Source organism: Zonotrichia albicollis, chromosome 4 (assembly GCF_047830755.1).
Source record: "Zonotrichia albicollis isolate bZonAlb1 chromosome 4, bZonAlb1.hap1, whole genome shotgun sequence".
NCBI classification, from domain to species: Eukaryota; Metazoa; Chordata; class Aves; order Passeriformes; family Passerellidae; genus Zonotrichia; species Zonotrichia albicollis.
In genome coordinates, this window is record NC_133822.1 from 898289 (window position 1) to 920013 (window position 21725).

The 21725-nt window shown below is 54.9% G+C and overlaps 1 protein-coding gene across 2 annotated transcripts in view; it reads left to right on the forward strand.

Moving 5' to 3' along the window:
- MAPK8IP2 (mitogen-activated protein kinase 8 interacting protein 2) overlaps positions 1 to 21725 on the forward strand; it is a 28887-nt gene that overhangs the window by 4728 nt on the left and 2434 nt on the right. Inside the window, exons 2-12 of one of the 2 annotated variants that reach the window (XM_074540310.1) lie at positions 1475 to 1580; positions 1817 to 2059; positions 4838 to 4940; positions 6297 to 6431; positions 6564 to 8504; positions 9184 to 9259; positions 10804 to 10976; positions 17570 to 17679; positions 19076 to 19195; positions 20170 to 20240; positions 20895 to 20993. In XM_074540310.1, coding sequence (XP_074396411.1) covers positions 1475 to 1580; positions 1817 to 2059; positions 4838 to 4940; positions 6297 to 6431; positions 6564 to 8504; positions 9184 to 9259; positions 10804 to 10976; positions 17570 to 17679; positions 19076 to 19195; positions 20170 to 20240; positions 20895 to 20993 — 3177 coding nt within the window. Of the gene's footprint in view, positions 1 to 1474; positions 1581 to 1816; positions 2060 to 4837; positions 4941 to 6296; positions 8505 to 9183; positions 9260 to 10803; positions 10977 to 17569; positions 17680 to 19075; positions 19196 to 20169; positions 20241 to 20894; positions 20994 to 21725 lie in introns of both variants that reach the window. The other variant, XM_074540309.1, reaches the window with a different exon arrangement.

Genomic DNA, 21725 nt, shown 5'->3' on the forward strand with positions numbered 1-21725 from the left:
CCCAGCCCCACAGAGGGTGACCAGAGGGTCCCAGTGGCACCCAGGCTGTATCTCCCCCCTCACGGAGCCTCCACCAAACCCCCAGTTTCGGTTTTCTGGCCCCAAACCCTGCCAGGATTTCAGGATTTCGGGATTTCTCTCATTCCGCTGTTCCCGCAGGAGCCGCTGGTTTCCATGGCACCCCCGTTCCCTGGGAATGCGCTCAGGGGTGTCACAGCCTGTGTCCCCTTTGTCACCCCCCGCCGTGCCGGTGTGACCCCCCCCCCCCCAGCAGCACAGGCCACCTCAGAGCTGGTGACCGTCCCCTCCCCACCTCGGCTCCAGGGATTCTGTGGGACGGGAATTTGGGACGTGTGGTGGCCTCGGCACCTCCGCCCAGCCGGTGCCACCGCGTGGTGACAGCCGTGGGTGATGTGTGCCCGTGGCTGTCCTGTGCCAGCACCCAGGGGGGACAGGGTGTGGTGCCACGTCCATATGGCACCCGGGGGACACAGGACTTGGTGCCATGTCCATGTGGCACCCAGAGGTGACAGGGGTGTGGTGACATGTCCCTGTGTTATGGTGACATGTCCCTGTGATTGTCCCATGCTGGCAGGATTATGGTGACATATCCATGTGGCACCAGAGGTGACAGGGTTGTGGTGCCATGTCCCTGTGGTTGTCCTGTGCCAGCACCCAGAGGTGACAGGGGTGTGGTGCCATGTCCCTGTGATTGTCCCATGCTGGCACTAAGGAGTGGCAGGGTTATGGTGACATGTCCATGTGGCTGCAGGGGTGACAGGGCTGTGGTGACATGTCCTTGTGTTATGGTGACATGTCCCTGTTGTTGTCCTGTGCTGACACTAAGGGGTGACAGGGTTTGGTGTCACGTCCCTGTGATTGTCCTGTGCCAGCACCCAGAGGTGACAGGGGAATGATGACATACACACATATCCATGTGGCACCCAGAGGTGACAGAGCTGTGGTGACATATCCCTGTGTTGTGGTGACATGTCCCTGTGGTTGTCCTGTTCCAGCATCCAGAGGTGAAAGGGTTGTGGTGACATGTCCACATGTCCTGGTGCCACGTCCATGTGGCACCAGAGGTGACAGAGTTATGGTGCCATGCCTGTGTGGCACCCAGGGGTGACAGAGTTATGGTGCCATGTCCCTTGTGCTCCCATGCTGAGAGTGTCACCCATACACGGATGGATGTCCCCATGGTGCCACTCTGTTCTCGGTGCCATGAGCACCTGGCCGGGTTGTGTCCCCTCTGTCCCCGTGGTGCCACTCTGCTCTCACAGTGCCATGAGGGCCTGGCCCGGCTGTCCCTGAGCCGTGTCCCCTCTGTCCCCATGGTGCCCCTCTGCTGTTACAGTGCCATGAGGGCCTGGCTGTCCCTGAGCCGTGTCCCCTGTGTCCCCATGGTGCCCCTCTGCTCTTACAGTGCCGTGAGGGCCTGGCTGTCACTGAGCCGTGTCCCCTGTGTCCCCAGGCCCCCCCAGGACATCAGCCTGGAGGAGTTTGATGACGAGGACCTGTCAGAAATCACGGACGACTGCGGCATCGGCCTCAACTACGACTCGGACCACTATGAGAAGGTGCAGGAGCCTGGTGGCCCTTGGGGACACCGCAGGGGCTGTGGGGACATCGGGCTGCTGCCACTCACCCACAGCGGTGCCTTTGGTGGCTCTGTGGGTGCTGAGGCAAAGGGGACGAGCCGGCAGTCCCTTGTCCCTTCAGGCCACCCCAGTGGGGACTGGGGACGCTGCCACCCCTCGGTGGCAGGGGGGTGGCCCGCGCTGTCCCCTGGTCCCTGACACGGTGCCGCCCGCAGGACTGCCTGGTGCTGGAGCGCGGGGAGCAGCCGCACCCCGTGTGCACCTTCCAGGACGACTTCCAGGAGTTCGAGATGATCGACGACAACGACGACGACGACGACGAGGAAGAGGAGGAGGAGGAAGGCAACGAGCTGGAGGCGCCGCCGTCCCCCTCGGCCTCGCCCATCCCCTCGCCCGCCCTGGAGGAGACGCAGAAGCATCGCCCCACCACGCTCAACCTGACGGCCCCGGGCACCCAGGTGAGGCCAGGTTGGCCACAGGTGTCCCCTTGTCCTGGGGTCACTGTCCCCATGGCTCCCTAGGGTCTGTGTCCCTTCCCCCGGGGGTCACTGTCCCATCCTCCCGGAATCTGTGTCCCCATCCCCCCCAGAGGTCACTGTCCCTTCCCTTCAGTGGTCACTGTCCCCATCCCCCCAGAATCTGTGTCCCTTCCCCCCACTGAGGTCTGTCCCTTCCCTTCAGTGGTCACTGTCTCCCCCCCTTGGGTCACTGTCCCTTCCCTTCTGCAGTCACTGTCCGCAGTCCCCCTGTGGTCACTGTCCCTTCCCTTCCATGGTCACTGTCCCCTCTCGGGGGTCACTGTCCCTTCCTTTCCGTGGTCACTGTCCCCATCCCCCCCGGGGGTCACTGTCCCCTCTCGGGGGTCACTGTCCCTTCTCTTCCATGGTCACTGTCCCTTCCCTTCCGTGGTCACTGTCCCCATCCCCCCCGGGGGTCACTGTCCCTTCCCTTCCGTGGTCACTGTCCCCATCCCCCCCGGGGGTCACTGTCCCTTCCCTTCCATGGTCACTGTCCCCTCCCGGGGGTCACTGTCCCTTCCCTTCCATGGTCACTGTCCCCCCGCCTTGGGTCACTGTCCCCTCCCTCCCTCCCGGTGCTCTCCGTCCCCGGTGCCCCCCCCACGCCGTGTCCCCCTTTTTGCAGGGCTCGGGGCTCCCGGGGTGTCCCCCCAGCCGTGTCGCCGCAGGGATGTCCCCGTGTCGCGGCGCAGGCGCCGCCGCAGTGTGTGGGAAGCGGCTGCACCGCCGGCGTTGCCAGGGAACCGCGGGCGCTCGGGAATTTCGGGGCCCCCCCTTTTCCCGGGAGGGCCCCGCGCGCTGCCGGACGGGGGGTGGCGGTCACCGAGAGGGGACAGAGGGGACAGAGCCCGGGGGTCCTGCCCTTCCCGGCCAGGCCGGGTCCCTGCGTGGCCCCGTCATCCCTTGGAAGGGGCGGGTGGGGCCCCTGGATCTGCCCCATCGCGGGGTCCCGGGAGGAGGCGACATCCTGGTCCTTGGGCCCTGTGTCCCTGTGTCCCCACAGAACACATCCCCGTGTCCCCCCTGCAGCCATCCCTGTGTCCCCACAGAACACATCCCTGTGTCCCCTTGCAGCCATCCCTGTGTCCCCACAGAACACATCCCTGTGTCCCCACAGAACACATCCCTGTGTCCCCCTGCAGCCATCCCTGTGTCCCCACAGAACACATCCCTGTGTCCCTGTGTCCCCTTGCAGCCATCCCTGTGTCCCCACAGAACACATCCCTGTGTCCCCTTGCAGCCATCTCTGTGTCCCCACAGAACACATCCCTGTGTCCCTGTCGCCCCTGCAGCCATCCCTGTGTCCCCATCCCCTGTCCCCTGTCTTTAACCCTTCCACCACCCTTCACTTGTCCTCCCCCAACGTGCCCCCCATCCCTGTCCCCACTGGCACGTGTCCCCATTTCCTTCATCACCCACTCCCATCTCTGCCATCCCTGTCCCTCCTGCACCCATTCCCATCCCTGTCCCCGCTAGGACCCATCCCCATTTCCCCATTCCCACATCCCCCATTCCCATCTCCCCTTCCCATTCCCATCTCGTCCCATTCCCATCTCCCCTATTCCCGTATCCCCCCATCCCCATATCCCTGCCCCCTCGGTGCCCACCCCAGTCCCTGTCAGGGCCACCCCGGTTGGTTCCCCACGGCCCGGCCGCGCTCCCTAATCCCCGCTCCCGCCGGGATGTGCCGGGATTAGCGCTGCCCGCGCTTCCCGGCGGGACTAATCCCGCTGCAGCTGCCGCCGCGACATTCCCGAACATCCCGGGGCTCCCCACACCCCTGCGAGCCGGGGCCCTGCTCCTGGGGTCCCACACGGCTGTCCCGTGGTCAGCGCCCTGCTGGCCTTGTCCCCGGGGTGGGCACCGTGCCACCCGTGCCGTGCTGTGCCATGCCCCTGGCATGCTCTGGCGGGCAGGGGATGCAGGGATGGATGCGGCGGCCCTAATCCGGATAAACCCGCGCACGTGGCACGGGGGCTGCCAGGCACCCCAGAGCTGTCCCTGTGGCACCCCAGGGACCCTGCCCACCCCCGGCACCCCTCCCGTACCCCCATCCCTGTCCCCACATTCCCCACTCCCTTCCCTGTCCCCCAGTGCCCATCCCTGGGGGTGTCCCCCTATCCCTGTCCCCTCCTGCACCCATTCCCATCCCTGCTCCCCCCTAGGACGCATTCCCACATCCCTCATATCTCCATCCCCCGTTCCCACATCCCCCATATCCCCATGCCCCTATCCCTGTCCCCTCCTGCATCCATTCCCATCCCTGTCCCCCCTAGGATCCATATCCCACATCCCCCATTCCCGTATCCCCCATATTCCTCATCCTCCACATCCCCCATATCCCAATCCCCCATTTCCACATCCCCATATCCCCATTCCCACGCCCCCATCTCGGTGTCCCCCCATCCCTGTCCCCCACATTCCCCATATCCCTATGCCCCATATCCCCATCCCCATTCCCACGCCCCCATCCCGGTGTCCCCCCATCCCTGTCCCCAACATTCCCCATATCCCTATCCCCCATATCCCCATCCCCATCCCCATTCCCACACCCCCATCCTGGTGTCCCCCCATCCCTGTCCCCCACATTCCCCATATCCCTATCCCCCATATCCCCATCCCCATTCCCACGCCCCCATCCCGGTGTCCCCCCGGTGTCCCCGAGCGCTCCCGGGGTCGGGGGTCCCCACTGACCCCCCGGCCCCGCTGTCCCCGCAGGATTCCCTGAACAACAACGGCGGCTTCGCCCCGCCCGCGCCGCGCCCCAGCTGGCAGGACGCGCTGCTGCACTCCTCCTCCTCCTCCTCTTCCTCACACACCGGTGAGCAAGGGGTGACAGTGGGGCTGTGACAATGGGGCTGTGTCAGTGGGGCTGTGTCAGTGGCAGGATGACATGGGGCTGTGACAATGCAGGTGTGACAATGGGGCTGTGTCAGTGGGGCTGTGTCAGTGGCAGGGTGACATGGGGCTGTGCCAACCCAGGTGTGCCAGTGGGGCTGTGCCAACGTGGGTGTGACATTTGGGCTATGATAATGGGGCTGTGCCGGTGGGGCTGTGCCAACGCGGGTGTGACAGTGGGGTTGTGACATGCAGGTGTGACAATGCAGGTATGACATTTGGGCATGTGACAGTGGGGCTGTGCCAACGCGGGTGTGACAGCAGGACTGGGACAATGGGGCTGTGCCAACGTGGGCGTGACAATGCAGGTGTGCCAATGGGGCTGTGCCAATGGGATGTGACAGTGGGGCTGTGTCAGTGGCAAGGTGACAGTGGGGCTGTGCCAATGCGGGTGTGACAATGCAGGTGTGACAGTGGGGCTGTGCCAACGGGGCTGTGCCAATGGGATGTGACAGTGGGGCTGTGTCAGTGGCAAGGTGACAGTGGGGCTGTGCCAATGCGGGTGTGACAATGCAAGTGTGACAGTGGGGCTATGCCAACGTGGGTGTGACAATGCAAGTGTGACAGCGGGGCTGTGCCAACGGGGCTGTGCCAATGGGATGTGACAGTGGGGCTGTGTCAGTGGCAAGGTGACAGTGGGGCTGTGCCAATGCGGGTGTGACAATGCAGGTGTGACCATGGCGGGGTGACAGTGGGGCTGTGACAGTGGAACTGTGCCAACACGGGTGTGACAGTGGGGCTGTGACAATGGTAGGGTGACAGTGGGGCTGTGCCATCGCGGGTGTGACATTTGTGCATGTGACAATGGGGCTGTGCCAATGTGGGTGTGACAGTGGGGCTGTGCCAATGCGGGTGTGACAATGCAGGTGTGACAATGGCGGGGTGACAGTGGGGCTGTGACGATGCAGGTGTGACAGTGGGGCTGTGACAATGGCGGTGTGACAGTGGGCTGTGCCATCGCGGGTGTGACAACGGGGCTGTGCTAAGGCGGGTGTGACAATGCAAGTGTGACAGTGGGGCTGTGACAATGGCGGGGTGACAGTGGGGCTGTGACAATGTGGGTGTGACAATGCAGGTGTGACAATGGCAGGGTGACAGTGGGGCTGTGACAATGTGGGTGTGACAATGCAGGTGTGACAGTGGGGCTGTGCCAATGCGGGTGTGACAATGCAGGTGTGACAATGGCAGGGTGACAGTGGGGCTGTGCCATCGCGGGTGTGCTGCCGGCTCCCGCGGCCGCCCCGCGGGGTGACGCCGGCTCCGTGTCCCCTCCCCGCAGGACACTCGTCCCCCCACGCCTGCATCCTGGACGGACCCTGCCTGGAGAGCCCGCCGGGCCCCGGGGGGGCTCCCCCTTCGCTGCCGCCCTCCCCCCTGGACTCGCAAGGCAACAGCCCCGAGTCCCTGGCACATGGTAACCCATCGCCCCCGAGAGCCGCGCCCGATTTTAACATGAACCTCATCTCCGCTGCGCTCCGAGCTCCGCTCTCCCCGCCGCGCCCCCGCCAGCCGCCCCCGCCTCCTCACCCCTGTCTCTCTCCAACAGGGCCCGCGGCTCCCCCCGGCGCCCCCGAGGCCGCCCCCCCGCCCCAGGCCGCCCCCCAGGCCCCCACGCAGCCCCAGGGCGGCGGCAGCCCGGGGTCCCCCCGCCCGCAGCCGCAGCCGCAGCCGCGGCCTCCCCGGCCGGAGCGGGACGGGGCTCCCGCGGAGCCGCTCAGCTCCGACGGGGAGGGCGCCCAGTCCGGCCGGGCCGCCAGCGTGCGCGGCCACCCCTCAGGCTCCTCGGAGACCACGTCGCCCTCCTCGGACCCGGGCATCGAGGCCGACCTCACGAGCCGCACGGCCAAGCCCTTCCTGCCCGGCGGGCGGCGCGGGGACGAGCTCAGCTCGCCCGGCTCTGACTCGGACGTGGACGGGGAGCTCGAGGCGGCTTTCGCCGGCGGGCGCCTGGTCAGCAACATGATCTCGTCCATCTCGGAGACCGAGCTGGACCTCAGCAGCGACAGCAGCAGCGGCCGCTCGTCCCACCTGACCAACTCCATCGAGGAGGCCAGCTCGCCCGGCTCCGAGGGAGAGCTGGAGCCCGAGCTGGAGGCGCCCGGCCTGCTGGGCATCAAGGACTCGCTGCTGCTGGACAAGGGCAAGGAGGACGAGGAGGAGCCGGCCGAGAGGGGCCCGCCGGAGCGCGGCGTGCTCAGGAGGGAGAGCCTGGCCGAGCTGAAGATGGACGCCTACTATGACAGCCTGGACCCGGCCGACGGCCCCGCGCCCGAGGGCCAGACCGAGGTGTCCAGCGCCAGCCCCCTGGACCTGAAGATCGACCCCGACCACAGCCTGGAGAGCATCCGCCGCTCCTTCTACCTGCCCGTGGGGCCCAAGCTGATGCCTGAGGCGGACGAAGAGGACAACAGCGAGTACGACTCCGACTCGGAGTCGGAGCCCGACCTGAGCGAGGACTCGGACTCGCCGTGGCTGCTCAGCAACCTGGTGAACAAGATGATCTCGGAGGGCTCGTACCCCATCAAGTGCCCGGACGAGTGCTTCCAGAACAGCCACTCGCTGTGCGACACCATCTCTCCCGCCTCCGACCTGGAGCCCGAGATCCTGAGCGAGGCGCTGGACGAGGAGCCGGGCCCGCGGGACTCGCCGGCGGCGCTGGCGGACACGGCAGCAGGGACACGGTGCCAGCGCGGCGCCATCGAGCTGGTGGACATGGAGACGCTGCGCAGCTCCCTGGCCGAGGCCGAGCACGCGGCCGCCGAGCCGCCGCCGGAGCCGCCGGCCGAGGAGCCGGGGCCCTTCCTGTTCCTCAGCAACCCCACCAACGACACCATCGCGCCCGTGTGCCCCGGCCGCCCCGTCGCCCTCGGCCGCCTGGACGCCTCCGAGGTCCTGGCCACCCTGGGCTGCCGCCCGGCCTCGCTGCCACGGGCGTCCCCCGGCGCCGAGCCCGCCGTCAGCGGCGGCGATCGCCGCCCCGCCAGCCCCCGGCGCTGGGCCCTCGACGGAGACCTGGACTCGGGCGTGCTGGAGGCCGACTCCATGATCGACGACGTCCGGTTAGCGCCCGACGCCGACCCCGCCGCGCTGGACGTGTCCACGGCCAAGACCAACCGCGGCTTCGCCATGGCCTTGGAGGAGGCCGAGCCGGCCTTGGTGGCCTCGCGTCGGGGCAGCCCGGCCGGGGAGGCGCCGGAGCCGCCGGAGCCGCCGGCGCTGGACGAGTCGCTGGCCTACGACTCGGTCAAGTACACGCTGGTGGTGGACGAGCACACGCAGCTGGAGCTGGTCAGCCTGCGGCGCTGCACGTCCGTGCTCAGCGACGACAGCGACATCCTGAGGGCCTGTGACGACGAGGTGGCCTTTGGGGACGGGCTGGTGGCCCCCGACGCGCGCAGCTCCTCCGAGGACTCGTCCCCCGAGGCCGACCTGCAGTTCTCCAAGAAGTTCCTCAATGTCTTCGTCAACAGCACCTCACGCTCCTCCAGTAAGTGGCGGTGCCGTGTCGTGACACGTCGTGACATGTCACGGTGTCCTGGGCTGGTCTGGGTGACCTTGGCACACTGGCTGCCCTCCGTGTCCTGCCCCAGCCATTCCCATGTACCCTGTTGTGGCATGTCACTGGCATGTCACGACATGTCACAGCATGTCCCAGTATGTCACAGGATGTCGTGACATGTTGTGCCATGCTGTCCCGGCTCTTCTCACACCAGCTGCCCTCCCTGTCCCGTCCCTGGCACCATTCCTGCGTGATATCCCATGATATGTCACGGCATGTCGTGACATGTCACAGGAGATGAGGCAGGCTCACAGTGACCACAGGGGTCCCCAGCCCTGCTCTGCTGGGCAGGGCCCAGGTGGGACCCCCAGGATGGTTCTGACCCCACGAGTGCCCCCCAGGACATGGGTGGGGATGTCCCTGTGGGAGTGGCAGCTGTCCCGTGTCCCTGTGGGGGTGGACACTGTCCCCATGTCCCATGTGGGTGGCAGCTGTCCCGTGTCCCTGTGGGGGTGGACACTGTCCCATGTCCCTGTGGGGGTGGACACTGACCCCATGTCCCATGGGGGTGGCAGCTGTCCCGTGTCCCTGTGCGGGTGGACACTGTCCCCATGTCCCATGGGGGTGGCAGCTGTCCCCCGTGTCCCTGGCATCGCTGTCCCCACAGGCACAGAGTCCTTCGGGCTGTTCTCCTGCATGGTGAACGGCGAGGAGCGGGAGCAGACCCACCGCGCTGTCTTCAGGTGAGGCCACCCCAGGTGACACCCAAGGTGACACACGGCCCCTGCCAGGGACACCCAGGGCCCTGCAGTGCCACCCCAGGGCCCCCTGTGCGCTGCTGGGGTGGCTGTCCCTGGGCTCTGGGGGTGTCATGTCCCCCCAGGGATGCTACAGGGTTTGGGGGTGACCACAACATCGGGGTGGGGTCTGAGCATGGGGGATGAGGAGGGGATGAAGGGGACAGGGCTGTGGGTTTGGGGGTGTCCAGGAGGGGAAGGGATGTGGGTCTGGGTTTGGGGGTGTCCAGGAGGGGAAGGGATGTGGGTCTGGGTTTGGGGGTGCTCAGGAGGGGAAGGGGTGTAGCAGGGTGGATTTTTGGTGAATGGCTGAGGGCAGTGGCTTTGGGGGTGATGAGAAGATGAATGGAGTGGCTTTGGGGCTGACCACGAGGTGAGGGCTGTGACTGGGGTGAATGGAGTGGCTTTGGGGCTGACCACGGGGTCAGGGCAATGACTTTGGGGCTGACCACGAGGTGAGGGCTGTGACTGGGGCTGAGGTCAGGGCAGTGAGTTTGGGGCTGACCAGGAGGGCAAGGCATTGACTTTGGGTTGACCAGGTCAGAGCTGTGGCTTTTGGAGAGCTGACCTGGAGGTCAGGGCAGTGGCTTTGGGCTGACCAGAAGATCGGGGCAGTGGCTTTGGGCTGACCTGGAGGTCAGGGCAGTGAGTTTGGGGCTGACCAGGACATCAAGACTGTGAGTTTGGGGCTGACCAGGAGGTCAGGGTCGTGGCTTTGGGGCTGACCAGAACTTTATGGCAGTGACTTTGGGCTGACCACGAGGTCAAGGCAGTGACTTTGGGGCTGCCCAGGACATCATGGCAGTGACTTTGGGCTGCCCAGGACATCATGGCAGTGGCTTTGGGGCTGACCACAAAGTCAAGGCAATGACTTTGGCGCTGCCCAGGACATCATGGCAGTGGCTTTGGTGCTGCCCACGAGGTCAGAGCAGTGACTTTGGGCTGACCAGAACATCATGGCAGTGACTTTGGGCTGTCCAGTATGTCATGGCAGTGACTTTGGGGCTGCCCACGAGGTCCGAGCAGTGGCTTTGGGACTGCCCAGGACATCATGGCAGTGGCTTTGGTGCTGCCCACGAGGTCAGAGCCGTGACTTTGGGCTGCCCAGGACATCATGGCAGCGGCTTTGGTGCTGCCCACGAGGTCAAGGCAGTGACTTTGGGCTGCCCAGGACATCATGGCAGTGGCTTTGGGGCTGCCCAGGACATCATGGCAGCGGCTTTGGGGCTGCCCAGGACATCATGGCAGCGGCTTTGGGCTGCCCACGAGGTCAGAGCAGTGGCTTTGGCGCTGCCCACGAGGTCAGAGCCGTGACTTTGGGGCTGACCAGGATGTCATGGCAGTGACTTTGGGCTGCCCACGAGGTCAGAGCAGTGACTTTGGGCTGCCCAGGACATCGTGGCAGTGGCTTTGGGGCTGCCCATGATGTCATGGCAGTGGCTTTGGCGCTGCCCACGTCCCCACGCCGTCCCCCCCGCGCGTCCCCCCAGGTTCATCCCACGGCATGAGGACGAGCTGGAGCTGGACGTGGACGATCCCATCCTGGTGGAGCTGGAGGAGGACGATTACTGGTACCGGGGCTACAACATGCGCACGGGCGAGCGCGGCATCTTCCCCGCCTTCTACGCCCACGAGGTGGTGGGGCAGGCCCGCGACGCCGTCGGTACGAGCCGGGACCCCCGCACTGGGCAGGGGCTGGGGGCTGGGGGAGCCTCCCTGGGAGAAACCAGATTGGCTCTTCAACGTCTTTCATTTCTCATAAGGGATAAAAGCGTTGGGGGTGTGGCCGTAGCTAGGTCACGCTGCTTTATTATGATAATTTTTCTTTTTCTAGATTTATTTTTCTATATGTATTTTTCTATATTTATTTTTATATTTATTTCTTTATAAATATCTCTATATATTTATATATGTATTTCTACATTTATTTCTATATATATTTCTACCTTTATTTCTCTATTTATCTCTACATTTTTTTCTATATTTTTCTATAGTGATTTTCTTTCTATATTGATTTCTCTATATTTATCTTGCTGTGTTTATATTTTGATTTTTATTTCTATATATATTTATTTCTACAATTATTTCTATATTTATTTTTCTGTATATTTCTACATTTATTTCTCTATATATCTCTATATTTATTTCTATATTTTTCTATATTTTTCTATATTTTTCTATATTTTTTTATATTGATTTTCTTTCTATATTGATTTCTCTATATTTATCTTGTTGTGTTTATATTTTGATTTTTATTTCTATATATATTTATTTCTACAATTATTTCTATATTTATTTCTCTATATATTTCTACATTTATTTCTATATATATTTCTACTTTTATTTCTCTATTTATCTCTATATTTATTTCTATATTTTTCTATAGTGATTTTCTTTCTATATTGATTTCTCTATATTTATCTTGCTGTGTTTATATTTTGATTTTTATTTCTATATATATTTATTTCTACAATTATTTCTATATTTATTTTTCTGTATATTTCTACATTTATTTCTCTATATATCTCTATATTTATTTCTATATTTTTCTATATTTTTCTATATTTTTCTATATTTTCCTATATTTTTTCATATTGATTTTCTTTCTATATTGATTTCTCTATATTTATCTTGCTGTATTTATATTTCGATTTTTATTTCTATATATTTATTTCTACAATTATTTCTATATTTATTTCTCTATATATTTCTACATTTGTTTCTATATATATCTCTACATTTATTTCTCTATTTATCTCTATATTTATTTCTATATTTTTCTATATTGATTTTCTTTCTATATTGATTTCTCTATATTTTTCTATTTTTATTTTTTCTATATTTCTTTCTATATTTATCTCTATATTTATTTCTATATTTATTTCTCTTATTTCTATATTTATTTTTCTATATTGATTTTCTTTCTATATTGATTTTTCTGCATTTATTTCTCTGTTTATTTCTACGTTTATCTCTATGTTTATTTCTATATTTACCTTTACATTTATCTCTACATTTATCTCTATATTTATCTCTATTATTTTCATATTTTTCTATATTGATTTTTTCTATATCGATTTTCTATATTAACTTCATTTATTCCATATTAACTAATACATTATTTATTTTTATATCCTATATAAATTATATATTATTCATATTGTATTGATTGCATACCTATTTAGGAGGATTATGCATATTTTATAGTTTCTTTGAGTTCTTTAACATCCTCTGGGAAATTTTAGTTTGGTTCCCCCCCTGACCCATGGTGCAAGAGTGAATATTTGATTTTTGGGAGTGGTGAATGACATTTTTTCCCAATGTTTTTGCTATTTTTTCACAATGAATATGTAATTTCTTCCCAACAAACAAACGGGGAGTTATTGGTAGTTGAAGGGTCAGTGGCAGAAATCTTTTTACATTTTTTTTCCCCATATTATCTGTGTGGTTTTTTGAATGTTATTTAACCACACAGAGAATTTTAGTTATTTTACTTATCCGAGTTAATCTTATTTTTGTCAGTTTGTTCCAAAAATAAAAACATTAGTTAGTATTTCATAACTAATTGTATGTGTACCATGTGTGCTATAACATTAATTTTTACTTGTTGTAAAAGTTGTTGTTATAGCACACAGCACGTAGCTTCTATATTAATATTTTGTGAAAGCAAAATTTAAAATAATTACACTTTAAACTAACCTATCCATCTATAATATAAATTTATATGTAATTTATTATTTTAAAAAACAATAATATATGTATTTATGGCACCAAAATATGCAATCTACACCAGGATTAGGGTATTGACCACAAAAGGATGACAAATTATATAAAAACTGACAAATTATATCAAATTATATGAAAAATAGTTAAAAAGAGATTTAATTATTTATTATACTTGCAAAGAGATTACAAATTTTAATTATATTAAAATAATTTGCAAAAGTTAACATGTAAGAAATAATACATTAGAAAGTTATATCGTATATAATAATATATAAATGTAATCTACATAAGAATATTTAAATGATATATAAATAATATAAAATGTATGACTGTAGAAAGATATATAAATTATGTATTATATATAATAGTAATAGATAATATCAAATATGTAAATAAGCAATATATATGTAATGTAGAATTAATGATCTATAAAAATAATATAGGATAAATAATATATATATAAATATATAATAATAAATACTATTGTATAAATTTAATATAAAAATATAAATAATATATAAAGAATAAATAATAAGTAAATACTATATAAAATATATAAATAAAAATTATATAAAACGTATATATTATCTAAAAATAATGTATAAGTTAATATAGAATAAGCAAAGTCAATATAGAATAAATAATCTATATAATTTAAACAGAGATTACAAACTACTAAATCAAAATAATTTTCAAAAGTTAATATAGGATAAATAATATATTAAAATATATAAAAAAGAAATATAAATATATAACAGTAAATACCAATATTTAAATTTAATATATAAAAATATAAATATATAAGGAATAAACTATATGTAACTACTATATAAAATATAGAAATATAGAAATAATATGTAATTTATATATATTATGAAAATAAGTAATGTATAAAGTAATATAGAAAAAATAATGTTAATATAGGATAAATAATATATTAAAATACAATAAAAAAGATATATGAATATATAATGATAAATAATGATATATAAATTTATATACATAAATTATATACATATATATTGTATAAAATGTAAAATATGCATTTTTACATATATACATATATTTACATATATGTATTATATGTAAAAATATATATTTTACATTTTATAGTGTTTATAATATATAAACACTATAAAATGTAAAAATAATACATATTTTTAATATAAAAATAAATGATATATAAATAATATAGAATAAATAATCTATAGGATTTAAACAGAGGTTGCAAACGGTGCTAAATTACAAGAATTTGCAGAAGTTAATTCAGAGTAGTGCCAGCCAGTGACTTCCCTGGCCCTCTTATCCAGCAGGGCACGAGCCAGCAGTGTGCCCTGGTGCCCAAGGACCCGGTGCCACCTGGCAGTGCCACAATGGAGGGCACAGCAGGGACGTCACTGTGCCCTGGTGCCCAAGGACCCGGTGCCACCTGGCTGTGCCACAATGGAGGGCACAGCAGGGACGTCACTGTGCCCTGGTGTGCCCTGGTGCCCAAGGACCCGGTGCCACCTGGCTGTGCCACAATGCAGGGCACAGCAGGGAGGTCACTGTGCCCTGGTGCCCAAGGACCCAGTGCCACCTGGCAGTGCCACAATGGAGGGCACAGCAGGGAGGTCACTGTGCCCTGGTGCCCAAGGACCCGGTGCCACCTGGCTGTGCCACAATGGAGGGCACAGCAGCAGGGAGGTCACTGTGCCCTGGTGCCCAAGGACCCGGTGCCACCTGGCTGTGCCACAATGCAGGGCACAGGGGCAGGGAGGTCACTGTGCCCTGGTGTGCCCTGGTGCCCAAGGACCCGGTGCCACCTGGCTGTGCCACAATGCAGGGCACAGGGGCAGGGAGGTCACTGTGCCCTGGTGTGCCCTGGTGCCCAAGGACCCGGTGCCACCTGGCAGTGCCACAATGCAGGGCACAGCAGGGAGGTCACTGTGCCCTGGTGGGGTGCCCAAGGACCCGGTGCCACCTGGCTGTGCCACAATGGAGGGCACAGCAGGGAGGTCACTGTGCCCTGGTGCCCAAGGACCCGGTGCCACCTGGCTGTGCCACAATGGAGGGCACAGCAGGGAAATCACTGTGCCCTGGTGTGCCCTGGTGCCCAAGGACCCGGTGCCACCTGGCTGTGCCACAACGCAGGGCACAGCAGGGAGGTCACTGTGCCCTGGTGCCCAAGGACCCAGTGCCACCTGGCTGTGCCACAATGCAGGGCACAGCAGGGAGGTCACTGTGCCCTGGTGCCACCTGGCAGTGCCACAATGGAGGGCACAGCAGGGAGGTCACTGTGCCCTGGCACGGGCAGGGCTCAGCTCCAGGGCTGTGCCAGCTCTGCCCCCTCAGCCTGGGCAGGACCCTGGCACACTGAGCAGGGCCAGAGGGGCAGCGGGGCTGGGACACAAAGGCTGAGGGAGCCCTGAGGGAGCTGGGGGGGCTCAGGCTGCAGGAAAGGAGGCTCAGGGTGCCCCCAGCACTCCCACAGCCCCTGGAAGGTGCCCGTGCCCAGCTGCCCTTGGGCTCTGGCTCCAGCAGCACTGGCACAGCCAGAGCACACAGCCTGAGCTGGGCCAAGGGAAATCCAGCTGGGAGAGCAGCAAAAAGCTTTTCCAGCAAGGGGGAGAAAGTTCTGCAATGGCTGCCCGGGGAGGGGGTGCAGTCGCCATCCCTGGGTGTGTTTGACCAGCCTGGAGGTGGCACTGGGTGCCAGGGGGTGCAGTCGCCATCCCTGGGTGTGTTTGACCAGCCTGGAGGTGGCACTGGGTGCCAGGGGGTGCAGTCGCCATCCCTGGGTGTGTTTAACCAGCCTGGAGGTGGCACTGGGTGCCAGGGGCTGCGCTGGGCTCCAGGGCCTTGGAGGGCTCTCCCAACCCAGGGATTGTGTGATTGTGAGAATTCTGTGTGATCCTGTGATTCTGTGATTGACTGTGTGATTCTGTGATTGACTGTGTGATTCCGTGCGATTCCCTGATTGTGTGATTCTGTGGTACTGTGTGATTGTGTGTGGTTCTGCGTGATTCTGCGAGATCCTCTGTGATCCTGTGTGATTGATTGCGTGATTCTGTAAGATTCTGTATGATTGTTTGATTGTGTGATTCCATGATTGTGTGTGATCCTGTGATCCCGCGATTCTCTGACTGTGTGATTCTGTGTGATTCCGTGATTCCATGATCCTGCAATCCTGAGATTCCGTGATTGCATGATTGTGTGATTCCCTGATTCTGTATGATTCCCTGATCATATGATTGTGTGATTCCATGACTCCGTGATTGTGTGATTTCCTGATTCTGTGTGATTCTGTGATTGTGTGATTCCCTGATTCTGTGTGATTCTGTGATTGTGTGATTCTGGGATTCTGTGTGATTCTGGGATTCTGTGTGATTCTGGGATTCTGTGTGATTCTCTGTGATTCCCTGATTCTGTGTGATTCCGCGATTGTGCGATCCTCTGTGATCTTGTGATTCTGTGTGATTGTGATTGTGCATGATCCTGCGATTCTCTGTGTGATTCTGTGTGATTCCATGATCCTGTGACCCTGAGATTCCATGATTCCATGATTGTGTGATTCCGTGATTGTGGGATTCCCTGATTATGTGTGATTCCCTGATTATGTGTGATTCTGTGATTCCGTGATTGTGTGATTCTGTGATTCCATAATACTGAGATTCCGCCATTCTGTAATTCCCTGATTCCCTGTAATTCCCTGATTCTGTGTGATTCCGCGATCCCCCAACCCTGAGATCCCGCCATTCTGCCATTCCCTGATTCCATGATTCCATGATTCCATGATTCCATGTGATCCTGTGTCACTCCATGATCCCGCCATCCCGCCATTCCATGATCCCGTGATTCCATGTGATCCTGTGTCACTCCATGATCCCGCAATCTCGCCATTCTGCCATTCCCCGATCCCGTGATTCCATGTGATCCTGTGTCACTCCATGATCCCGCCATTCTGCCGTTCCCTGATCCCGTGATTCCATGTGATCCTGTGTCACTCCATGATCCCGCCATTCTGCCGTTCCCTGATCCCGTGATTCCATGTGATCCTGTGTCACTCCATGATCCCGCCATTCTGCCGTTCCCTGATCCTGTGATTCCATGTGATCCTGTGTCACTCCATGATCCCGCCATTCTGCCGTTCCCTGATCCCGTGATTCCATGTGATTCCATGTGATCCTGTGTCACTCCATGATCCCGCCATTGTGCCATTCCCCGATCCCGTGATTCCATGTGATCCTGTGTCACTCCATGATCCCGCCATTCTGCCGTTCCCTGATCCCGTGATTCCATGTGATCCTGTGTCACTCCATGATCCCGCCATTCTGCCGTTCCCTGATCCTGTGATTCCATGTGATCCTGTGTCACTCCATGATCCCGCCATTCTGCCGTTCCCTGATCCCGTGATTCCATGTGATCCTGTGTCACTCCATGATCCCGCCATTCTGCCGTTCCCTGATCCCGTGATTCCATGTGATTCCATGTGATTCCATGTGATTCCATGTGATTCCATGTGATCCTGTGTCACCCCGTGACCCGCAGGGCTGAAGCGGAACCCGTGCTGGCTCGAGCGGTTCAACGTGCAGTTCCTGGGCTCCGTGGAGGTCCCGTACCACCAGGGCAACGGCATCCTCTGCGCCGCCATGCAGAAGGTGAGCGGGGAGAGCAGCCGGGGCTCGCTGCTTTGGGCAGGAAATCTGAATTTTTATGGCACTGTCAGAAGGTATTTTTATTGGTATACATTAAATATTGTATATTTCATAATTAATATTGTAAAATTAATTATAATATGTAATAATATAATATTATTTATGTTATAAATATGTATTAAACAAATGTTATATTATAATGGTTAAATTATATTAAAGCTATATAATTGCATTTTTATATTATTATATAATAATTATACCTATATTATTATATAATAATATATTAAAATAGTTATAATATGTATTATACATATTATATATTATTTATATATTATAATATATTATTTATATATTATTTATATATTATTATATAATTTAAATATAAATACATGATAATATATATAAATACTTACAATATTTATACTACCATTTTAGTAATTTAATTTTACATATTTTTATGTAAAATTATATTACTACAATTATAGCATAAATATTCTAAATACATACCATAATATTAGTTATATATTAATTATACAAATTATTACATACTATAATTATTAATTGTAATGTTATATTTTAATTATTATATATAATACGTTCATACATAATATAGATAATGTATTTGAAATATAAATAATAGAAATAGCAATAAACAACACAATGCAATTAACATAATATAAATAATAATATTATTTAATAATATAAACGATATCTAAACACAAACATAATTAATATATAAATTATATCATATCATATCAATATTATTATTGTCAGATCTAATTGTAATTAGCATCACACTCACACTCAGTTCATCAATATTTCACATATCAGTCAGACTTCTTTATTTTTAGTCCATTTCCACACCCTTTCTGCTCATTCTCAAGGAACAGATCTCTTCTTATTACAGGCGCAGCCTGTTTTTTACCCGGGAATAAATAATTTGTTATTAACTGACTTTTCACTCTCAAGATGGCAAAAATAGTCTTGAGAATGAAAAGTCAGTTGATAAGGTGAAAAGTCAGGTGATATTATTATTATTATTATTATTATTATTATTATTAGTTGATTAGATGAAAAGTCAGTTAATAATAATAATAATATGAAAAGTCAGTTAATAATAGAAAATAATTATAATAATTAGAAAAATAATATAATAATAAATAATATTAAAAATAGTTATAATAATAATAAAAAGAAATTTTAAATGAATAGTTAATTAATAATAGTAAATTTGGCATGGGAACTTGGGAGCTCTTGCTGAGCCGTGTTTAGCAGAAGGAGCAGGCCCCAGCCCTGACCCCACGTGGCTCCCTTTTACAATCTCTTATCAATATTTTATAATTTCACCTTTCCCAATTTTCCCGTTTTTTGCCGTTTCCCGCCTCTCCCGCCGTCGCAGATCGCCACCACCCGGAAGCTGACGGTGCACCTGCGGCCCCCGGCCAGCTGTGACCTGGAGGTGACACTGCAGGGCATCAAACTCATCCTGACCGTCACCGAGTACAGCCCCGAGCACGAGGTCGGGGACAGGGGGACACCGGGGGGACAGGGGGACACCGGGGGGACAGGAGGGGACAGGGGTCTGGGTTTGTGGGGACATGGAGGGGACAGGGGTCTGGGTTTGGGGACAGGAGGGGACAGGGGTCTGGGTTTGAGGACAGGGATCTGGGTTTGGGGACAGAAGGGGACAAGGGTCTGGGTTTGGGGGGGACAGGAGGGGACAGGGGTCTGGGTTTGGGGACACAGAGGGGACAGGGGTCTGCGTTTGGGGACAGGAGGGGACGGGGTCTGGGTTTTGGGGTGACACCGAGGGGACAGGGTCTGGGTTTGGGGACAAGGGTCTGGGTTTGGAGGGTACAGGAGGGGACAGGGGTCTGGGTTTGGGGACAGAAGGGGACAGGGTCTGGGTTTGGGGACATGGAGGGGACAGGGGTCTGGGTTTGGGGGGACAGAAGGGGACAGGGGTCTGAGTTTGGGGACAGGAGGGGACAGGGGTCTGGGTTTGGGGGGGACAGGAGGGGACAGGGGTCTGGGTTTGGGGACATGGAAGGGACAGGGGTCTGGATTTGGGGTGACACTGAGGGGACAGGGATCTGGGTTTGTGGTGACATGGAGGGGACAGGGGTCTGGGTTTGTGGGGACGGAGGGGACAGGGGTCTGGGTTTGGGGTGACACCGAGGGGACAGGGGTCTGGGTTTGGGGACACTGAGGGGACAGGGGTCTGGGTTTGGTGGGACATGAAGGGGACAGGGGTCTGGGTTTGGGGGGCTCAGGGGTCTGGGTTTGGGGTGACCAGGGCAGGAGGAATGTGGGGGTGGGTTTTGGGGGGCTCAGGGGTCTGGAGGTGAGCGGAGCAGATTTGGGGGTGCCCAGCAGGTGCAGGGTGCAGGGCTCTGGGTTTGGGGGCCGATGCTGAGGGCGGGCACAGATTTTGGGGGGCTCTGGGCCCCCAGACCTGACCCAGCCCCTCCTGTGCCCCCCATCCCGCCACAGTTCGAGCGCTGCAGCCACTTCTTCCAGATGAAGAACATCTCCTTCTGTGGGTGCCACCCCCGGAACAGCTGGTGAGCCCCCCCTGCCCCCAGGGGCACCCCGAGGGACCCCCACCCCATCCAGGGTCACCCCGAGGGACCCCCACCCTACCCAGGTGCACCGTAGGAGACCCTCACCCTGCCAGGAGCACTCTGATTGATCCTCACCCCACCTAATGACACCCCAAGGAACCCCCACCCTATCCAGGGTCACCCCAAGGGACCCCCACCCCATCCAGGGTCACCCCAAGGGACCCTCACCCTACCCATGAACACCCCAAGGGACCCTCACCCCATATAGGGGCATCCCCAGGGACCCCCACTCTGCCCAGGGGCACCCCAAAGGACCCTCACCCCATCCAGATGTACCCCCACCCCATCCAGAGACCCTCTGAGGGACTCCCACCCCATCTAGGGACACCCCAAGAGACCCCCACCCTGCCCAAGAGCACCCCAAAGGGACCCTCACCCAATTCAGGGACACCCCAAAGGACCCTCACACCACCTAAGGACACCCCAAGTCACCCCCACCCCACGCAGGGACCCCCGCAGTGCCACCCCAGAGCCCCCTGCCCACCTCAGTGTCCCCGGGGTGAACATTGCAGGCTCTGGGGGTCTCCCCTGGCAGAGCCCGCCCGGGGCAGGTTTGGGGGTGCCCCCCTGAGCCCGTGCCCCCCACCCCCGCAGCTATTTCGGGTTCATCACCAAGCACCCGGTGCTGAGCCGCTTCGCCTGCCACGTGTTCGTGTCGCAGGAGTCCATGAGACACGTGGCCGAGTGTGTCGGGTACGGCACCGGGACACCGGGGGGACACGGGGGGGCAGGGGACACCACGGGGCACACAGGAGCACGGGGGGCACGGGGGGCAGGGCATGGGGCTGGGGGCACGGGGTGTATGGGGGGTACGGGGACATGGGGGACACCAGGGGCACGGGGACACCGGGGCTGCAGGGTGTGTGAGGGGCATGGGGGACACGGGGAGGAACAGGGGGCGGGGCATGGGGCTGGGGGCACGGGGTGTATGGGGGGTATGGGGGGCACGGGGACACAGGGGACCTGGGGGGCACCGGGGGGTGCGGAGGGTACAGGGGGCATGGGGGGCTACAGGGGGCATGGGGACACTGGGACACGGGGAGCACTGGGGTCACAGGGGGATATGGGGGACACGGGGGACATGGGGGACACGGAGGGTACGGGGGACAGGAGGGGCAGGGCATGGGGCTGGGGGCACGGAGGTTATGGGGGTATGGGGACACAGGAGGCAGTGGAGACATGAGGGGTACTGCGGACATGGGGGGTACGGGGGACACGGGGACACCGGGGTACAGGGGGCAGGACATAGGGCTGGGGGCATGGGGCACATGGGGGGTACGGGGACACGGGGGGCACTGAGGACATCGGGGGCACAGGGGACATGGGGGGCACGGGGTGGCTGAGATGGGGCTGGGGGCACGGGGGTTATGGGGGTACGGGGACACGGGGGGCACTGGGGACACGGGGGCACGGGGTGGCTGGGAT